Genomic DNA, 9015 nt, shown 5'->3' with positions numbered 1-9015 from the left:
ATTTTTTTAATCAGAATTACCTTATAAATTATCCTCTACACCCAAATAGAATTGATTATTAAAGGTAATTTACAAATTAATAAAAAGTGCTATAAAGTGCGGAATGTGAATTGGTCGACGTTATCATATTTTGTAATGCCGTAAGTGCCGCGGTGCTCTTTTCCACACTCCATATAATTCATAATATTTGCCAACTATATGTGACCATATTTGTGTGAACAATTTTTGTAATTTGAAGTATTGGAATGTGGGCTTGTACGTTTTATCGATAACACTTGTGCTTTGGAGCCCACAGCCAACTTCGCGTAGTTGATGTGGTCATTCGCAGCCAACTTTGCGCGCAAAACAGCTGTTTATGTGGTGAAAACGAATCAGCGATACTGTTTCACATTCGTAAAATGGCGTCGGAGGTAGCGGTTGAACAACAAGACCAAGAATTTGTAAGTGCATAAACAAAGAATATATATATTATTTTTTTTTGTAACCAATTGGGTACACACAATATGTTGTTAACTCAGCCAAAATGACACACGCCCAAAAATATTGTGCAAATTGATGAGTGTTGTGTGTGCAGTGCTGTGTTAAAAGCACAACAAAACTACAAAAAAATTGCGTGCGTGTTTCTCTCCACTGTATATGTGTGTGTGTGTGTGTGCGTGCACATGTTGTTCATGTGTGTGTGAATGTATTGGTATTGTGTTTGTGTATGTTGCAAAAGCTGTTGCGGTATTCGGCGCTTGCAAAAATTAAAAAGACAAAAACATGCAAACTTTGTGCACATTACAGATTAATAAATATAAGCACGTGCTGCTTACAAATAAAACAACAACAATGGCCGCCGCTTCTGTGCGACGCAATCTAAATAAATTCCAATACAGTTCCTATCGGTGTTATCAGACAATAACAACACAGCCAAAAAAACAACAACAACAAGCATGGGGAAGTGGAAGCTTCTTTGCAAGTGTATGTGTGAGTGTATTTATGTATTTTGTGTAGCAAGTGGTTGCAACAACAAAATGTTTCATGCTCATTCTTTTAAGCTTGCGAGAGTGAGAGAGACCGAGCAAGCGAGAGCCTCTCTTGCCGTGTGTTGGCTCTCTCTCTGGCTCTCTGTCAGTTGTTTTTATTATCGCAGTTAATTTCTTGTGCATTTAGTAGGGAAAGTGATTTCCGTTTGCTCTGCTTCTTCATGTCACTGCTGCATTTCACAGTGCTTGCCAAACTGTGTGTTTGTGCTTATGCGTGTGTGTGTGTGTGTGTGCGTGTTGACCGCACAAAACCTGTTTGCATAGTTAGAAAAGTGCAAATTCATAAAGATCGTTTGTCCCGCTCGCACTTGCACGATTCTTGCTCTCTCGGCAACTGTGCCAAATTACTGAACTCTGCTGCGCCAGTGTTGCCTCATCTCGTTACAAATTCTCGGAGACTTCTTCCCTTCCAGCTGACGCAAAAGTTCATTGCTTGGTACGGATCGCAGACGATAGAGGGGGGTAATGTGCAGTAGTGTGAAGCTGACCTTGCATGAAATTCCAATAAGCACACAAACAAACACACGCGCAGACACTCGTTTTATAGTTGTGCATTTAATAGTGCGCATTTATTTATTTATTTATGATTTACTTATTTACATCCATTCTCAGTTCTGTTGTTGTTCAATTTGATTCACTTTTCGTTCGAATTTTTTGTGTTGCCAAAGTCGAAGCTGTTGTTGAATTTCCCCAGGAAAACACAATAATTTTCATCCACTTATTGCTAAATTTTTGTTTAGAGCTCATTTGAAATTCATTCAACTCATTCATTAGCTGGCTCGCGCACAATTTGTTTATAACTTTATGAATCAATTCACTGTCACGATTCCGGTTCATTTAGTTCCGCTCAAATGTTTGATCGATCGCAAATGGAACGAGTTTATTTTTACTTGAATGACAATTAACGTTGCCAGCTTGTTCTGCTTATCTTTATCATCTTTATCTTTGTCACTTAGCCTGATAATGATAATTGGCGTGAATTTACGATTTCATACAGCTTAAAGTCGATTAAAAGCAGGAAGTTTAACGATTACACATTTGTATGACAAAACGTTAAAAATAAGAGAAAGACAATATTTATCTGAAATCTAGTTAAAACTTGATGCAATTATTCAAATTGTTGATTCATAGCTCCTATAAATTAATTAACTTCTAGTTGTAATATCACGATTACTCACTTACTTGAACAGTCATTTCTAGTTCATTTAGGTTTATGCCCTGAAACTGTCACGACTTAATAATAAATAAATAATTCCATTTATTCCGAATTAATCCAAACCGCCCTTTGCTCTTATTTGATTAGTTTGTTGTTGTTGTTGTTGTTACAACAAATTGCAGATTCAATTACATTTGTTGGCAAAGCTTTTAACAATTAAACTCTTTCCATTGTTCAGTTCAAACATTTCGTGTCATATATCGTGTTATGTCATTTATGTCTCCTCGCAAACCAACAAACAAACATTCAAATTTAGATGTTGCTCAATTTGTTTATGAAGTATGTGTATGTTTGTATTTTTCTTTGTATACATAATTGATTTCACTTGAATTGAAATTATACATGTATCATATTGCTGTGTGCTGCATTTGTGTTTGCTCATACTCTTTATACTCTTTCATTAAGTGCACATTAGCTTTCTCAGTACGTTTGTCCGACTGATTTACGTTGCACTATTTTGCCTGCAACAGGCATCAAAATTCATGATAAATGTTATTTTTCATTACTCAATACAACACTTAGTATTGAATATGGAATTTAGTATAAAATCTGGTATAAAACTCATTTAATAGAAAGCAATAGGAATTGTTTTTATTTTGTATCAAATATCCGAAATTGCTTTGAATCCCTTTTCTTTTTAGCTTCAAGAATAGTTTTCTTTTAACTGTATTAACATTTATATCTTAAATATCTCATCGATTTATCGATAACATTGAAATTTCTGTGTTAGTTAAACGGCTCATTAATTAATGTGTTATTAAATGCTTAGCTTGATTATACTTAAAAATTATTCAACTACTTCAAATTGAGTCAAGTGTATTAAGAGTTTCGCCTTGTCATCTGCTTGTTTTATTTATTTATTTTTTGTTTACATAATAAATCTAGTATCTTATCAAACACCAAATGTGACTTACGGTATTAAATTCAGTAATTACCAAACCTAACTTACGGTATTAAAACCAGTATCTCGTCCTATACCGAATTTAATTTCCGGTATTAAATTCAGTATCTCATTAAATACCAAACCTAACATACGGTATTAAATCCAGTATCTCATCATATACCAAAATGAACTAAATGTATTTAATTCAGTATTTCAATAAATACCAAATTCAGTATATTAAATCTGGTATCTCATTAAATACCAAACTTAACATAAATCCCAAATCCCAATACCAAACCTAACTTACGGTATTAAGTCCAGTATTTCATCGTATACCAAATTGAACTTACAGCATCTCATTAAATACCAAACATAGTATTTTAATTCTAGTATCTTATTAAATACCAAACTTAGTATATTAAATCTAGTATCTCATTAAATACTAAACTTAACATAAATCCTAAATATCAAATCGAATACCAAATTTAACTTAGTGCTTTAAATTCATTAAATACCAAACCTAACTTACGGTATTAAATCCAGTATTTCATCACATACCAAATTTAACTTACGGTATTAAATTCAGTATCTCATTAAATACCAAACTTAGTATATTACATCTAGTATCGCTTAAATACTAAACTTAATTTAGCGTATCAAATCTTCGCCTTGTCATCCGCATCTTTGTTCAATTTGTTGGCTGCGCGCGAACACTCGATGCATAAATCAAATTGCTCATAAAATGAGGCAGACAGCAACACCCAACACAACACAACACAACACGACAGCTACACACACACACACAGATTTAGTATACTATATGTAGGTGTTGTCTGACTGTGCTTGCGAGTTTATAGTTATGAAATATTAGTGTCCCAGTGCAGTTGACTTTTTGCATTTACTGCTGTTGCTGTTGCTGTTGATGTTGCTGCTGCTTCTCGCTCTCTCAATCCTTGTGGCAGGGACTCTGAACTCTGAACGAGAGCCAGGCGACAGCCACACAAAAAGTACAATAACCTTTTCTCTCCCTTTGGGGGGGGAAGGTTGCATGTGCCCTTTATGTTCTCTCTCTCTCTCTGTCTCTCTCTCCCTCTCGCTCACTCGTTCAGCCTGTTGCTGCGCGGCCTTTGATTGACTGCCTGAATGCCTTCCTCATTTGCGTTGATTAAGCTTGCCAGAGATAGCAACAATAACTTTCATTAAAAGCTAAAATAAATACGCGTATGAAAAAGAAAATATGTTTATATGTATATAAATGCACAACACACAGACGGGCTGTGTGTGTGTGTGAGTGCGGTTGAAAATAGGTCAACTGCGCTCGCTCTCTGTGGCCGCCGTCGTTATCACCACAGCGACAACAACACAACAAAAAAAGCCAACACAAATGGAGCAGCAGCAGCCCCTAAAACCCACTTGCTTTTCCCAAAAAAATAAAAAAAATAAAAATAAAAAAAAACCCCAAATGAAGCCGTGTTCCGGGTCCGTCTGGGGGCTTAGACGCTGCGCTCAGCACTCTACGCTTAGCGCCCCGGGGCTCTGAATGCTTAGTCACTACTGCCTCCAACTATACCCCGCTCTACCTTTCCGTCTCCTATTTTCTTTTCAACTCGTCTACCTAGCCAAAAAGTATTCCAAAATAAACAAGCGAAAATAAGCGAAAATGCAAACAATGCTGCGACGTCAACATCGAATATCGCATGCTCTGCAAAAAAGTTTGAGCTATATTTGCTTGCACATTTTCCAATTATGCCATTCATATGGCACAATTTATTTGCAGTCATTTAAATATGCCACAAAAGTATGAATACAAACTTTCGATCATCCATTCTTAAGTAAGAAATTAGCCTGAAGGCAATTAAGAATTGTTTTTATAATTTCAATAAAATAATAATAAGAATAAGTGAATTTAAGAAACTCTAAAGTTGCGTTTTTTTTATAGAAAACTTCTTAGTGAGCAGAAGGTTACGATCTTTTTTACTTCATTGTATTTAAAAAAACGCAAAAATTGCATTTATTATCTACACAACTTTTTAGTATATAGCACTTTATATTCATTAATTTAGTATTATTAAAAGATTTTATTTATTTTAAAGATTAACCTTAAATGATCTTTTTTCAATTGCTTTAAATGATTTTCTGTGATATGATTTTAATATCAACTAAACTTTTAAGTGAACAAAATGAAATATAGCTAAATTTTGGTTTACTCTGGAATGAATCTCGACAAGATTTTAAGTATATATTATGTACAAAACTTTACACAAATTTATCTTTTCCACTTTAGCGAATTTAAAGAAAGAAAGAAAATTATAATATGTTTAAATATTTTTTCAGATATTTCCTTAAATGATCTTTTTGAATAATAAATAATTTTTCGATGATCTGATTTCAATTCCAACTAAACTTATAGTGAAAAAAAAAAGAAATATAGCTAAATATAGGAGTTTATTCTGGAATGAATCTCCACAAGACTTTAATTTTACAGGGTTTAAACCTATCATTATTTGCATTATTTGTCATAGTCAAAGGACTCTGATGATTATTTAGCAGGTGCATCAAAACACAACACACAAAAAATGGCACAAAAATGAAACCCTTTTAATATAAAATGTTTCAGTTGCTCTTCTTCTTCTTCTATCGCTGAAGCACACACAATGCATACCTACTTTAGCTCCCGTATATTTATAGAACTCGAGACCTATATATGTATATGTATATATATTATTGTATATATAGGTTGGTAGGTAGATTTGCACTCTTTATAGTATAAAGCAGAATTTCATTAACATACATATATATTTTTTACACTTTGTTGCCATTATTGCGTTGTACATTTTCCATAGAGCCCTCAAAATATTCTTTTGATGTTTTCGCGTTTATTGCATTTACACACACAACCAACAAAAAAGCGAATATTTTGTAGAATAAATGTAAATAGACTTAATGCTTGGTTGTTCCAGTTTTTTTTTTCCATGACTTTCACTAATTCCAGGTTTACGAGCTTGAAAGCTTAGAATTTAAATAAACAAAAAAAAAAAAGAATGGCAAAAATGAAAGTGAGCGTAAATTCTTTTGGAATACTAACGTGTGCTTTTATTTGGCATATATATAAAAATTCCTTTTCAATATTATATTTCATTAAATATTTTCGAAATATACAATAATATTTTGTGTGCATGACGTAGCAAAATCTAAAGCCCAAAAATATACGTATATTTAAATGAAATTCAAACTTATTGCACAAAATTGTGTTCTGCCCATAAACTTGATTTATTTTCATTCTGAAATATTTCAAATTTTTTGAAATTATGAATTTAAGCATGCACTTCTAGGTCATGAACTTTATTTGCTTCCATCAAAGGTCTTTAATTATGCCATTTTAGTTATCATATTGAAATTTTCATTCAATTTTTTTTAAATTTGATTTTCAAATTTGTGTTAAGATATATTTTTAATTCAAATTTTTCTTATTTAAGTTGTTAATGGCAAGTGCAATCATCGCATAACTTTTTCGATAAGTATTATCGGAACTTGCGACACGCTCGATAAGTTTTTTGCGATAGAATGTATTGGAACTAGTCGCATGCCATCCTTTTGAGCTGGTTCAATTGCAGTCACAGTCTCAGCTTGTTCTTTCATTTTGCATTCGCCTATGCGAATTTGTCTATCGCAATTTGTTTTGTTTGTTATTGTTGTTTGTTGCTGCCTGCTGCGTGTATTTTATTCCAATCGCAGGTTGTTGAACCCCTCCATCATATGTGACCGACCGGCCGAGTGGCTCGAGGCTCGACAGCGCAGCGCAGCGCCTCTCTTTTAGCTCACTTGGAGACCCTCGTCGTAGGCTGACTCGATGTCGACGTCGGCGTCGACGCTGACGTCGCTGCTTCTACCGCTACTGCTGCTTTTGCTGCTTCCGCAACGCTTTCTTCTGTTTGAGGCGCTTTATCGCTATTTTTTCTTTCTTTTTTTTTTTGTTGTTCTCGCTCAGCTCATTTGCGTGCTTTTTGGGCTCGCTGCTGCCTTTGTTGTTGTTGTTGCTAAGCTATGTTTCTAGCAGCAGCAATGAACGGTATTGTCTGACGTTTTATTTCCGTTGCTGTTGTCATCTTCTCTGCTTCAGCGTCAGCTTCAGCTTCTCAGCTCTCTTATCCATTGTGGCCGTGCTCAAGTCTTTGTTGCAATAATATTCAATTGCATTTTGTTTGGGCAAAAGCATTGCTTTGGGGTCACTTCACTGGGCGACAATAAAACGAACGTGTTCACATCTCTATCTCTTTCTCTCTCTCTCTCTCACACTTTGTTGTGCTGTCTCATCTTCAATCATCCAACGCTTTCCAATAACCCGCGGCGCTCATTCAAAAAAAAAAAAAGAAAAGAAAAAATGGTTGCAAAAATGGTTGTTAAAACCCGAGTTGAAAGAACTCTAATAGAGCGTTGATAATATCGCCGGATGGGCCTTGCTTCTTCTTCTTTTGCTTTTGCTTCTGCTTGTTGCTATTTGCTATTATTATTGCTGTTGTTGTTGTTGTAGAGGTTTTTACTCTGCCTTTTTGATTGGTTTGACCGATTTACATTGTGAAAAGAAATGAGTTTTATACTACTATGTATATGTTTGTATTTTCTTTCTTTTGTGTTTTGTTTGGTTTTTGTTGTTCATTTTTGGTCTGTCTAACTTCGCATATGTACAATATAGAAAAGCTTTTATTTGCGTCTTTTGCCCTACATTGCTCCACCATAGAGTGGGGCTATTTTTTACCATTTCTGATAATTAAAAAGCAACATTTGCTACCATTGTTAGGTTTGTTCTTCTTCCTACTGCTTCTGTTGTTGTTGTTGTTGTTGTTGTTATTATAATTGTTGCTCTGCTTTGGTTTCGTTTGCTTTGCTGCTTTGCTTTTGCCTGGCATCTTGCCCAAAGCTCTGAACGAAAAAAACCGTTACAAATAATGCTACCTGCCAGCAGAAGAGCTTTATGTGTGTCTGCTTCAACTTAATTAAAACTCGTGCTGATATACTGAGAACTCAATCTATGTGTGTTTATGTAGTAGGTTCTTTAAAACAAGAGAAAACAGATTAACAAAGAGAGTAGAAATAATTGATTAGCTGGGCTTTGGGATTGAAGTACACTGCAAGGCAAGCAAACTTAAAAGCAATATCGATAATAGAAATTTACTTACAAATTTACAGAAATCTATTTTGATTTTTTTATACGAAATAATGTTTGCAACTACAATTTAGAAGAGCAGATAAATCGAATCGAAAATAATGTATTCTTTTTTAAATTTAGGGACAAGAAAAATGGAATGTATGGAATGAATATAAAACTATTAAAATTATACAAATGGATTACGTTTATCAAACATAATAGTAGATATTAATAGATTAAACTTAAGTTAATATTCTTTTTCTATATTAATATTATTTTATGCATAAAGCACTTGTTTTAATTTAGAGATTCGACAAGGTCAACAGAGTATCGATTTCATAAATATCGATTATCGATTTATTGTTTGCAGATTGTCTCGCTGTTTACGATTCTCTTATTAATTAAAGTGCGCGCTTTTAAATTTGACAAAACTTTTCTAATGCTGCTTAGCACACGCATACAAATGTACATACATACATGTGGGTGTCTATGTGTGAGTGCGTGTCTTTGCTGCTGCGCATCGACTGCCGAATTTGCAGTGTTTGCACAAACAACAACAACAATCGAAAGCTTTTGCAATAGGCTAAGCTGCATTGGAGAGTTGAAGGTGTGAGCTTGCATAACTCTACTTGATCTAGAGCAAAACAACAGGAGCAGCAAAGCTGACTGCTAGTCACGTTTTGATGGTCAGAAAAATAATGTCACATCATCGTCATCATCGTTGACAACAATTCGCCACTCT

General features: G+C 34.3%; 1 protein-coding gene across 1 annotated transcript in view; it reads left to right on the top strand.

Annotated features, from left to right (window-relative positions):
• Positions 1 to 283: 283 nt before the first annotated feature.
• The window catches only part of LOC133849590 (tyrosine-protein phosphatase non-receptor type 9), a 45723-nt gene continuing 36991 nt past the window's right edge, over positions 284 to 9015 (top strand). Inside the window, exon 1 of the mRNA XM_062285773.1 lies at positions 284 to 440. Coding sequence (XP_062141757.1) covers positions 399 to 440 — 42 coding nt within the window. The 5' untranslated portion in view covers positions 284 to 398. The remainder of the gene's footprint in view (positions 441 to 9015) is intronic.

This window comes from Drosophila sulfurigaster, chromosome X, assembly GCF_023558435.1.
Source record: "Drosophila sulfurigaster albostrigata strain 15112-1811.04 chromosome X, ASM2355843v2, whole genome shotgun sequence".
Classification (NCBI taxonomy): Eukaryota; Metazoa; Arthropoda; class Insecta; order Diptera; family Drosophilidae; genus Drosophila; species Drosophila sulfurigaster.
Note: the sequence above shows the minus strand (reverse complement) of the source record. Positions and strands in the feature narration are given on the sequence as shown.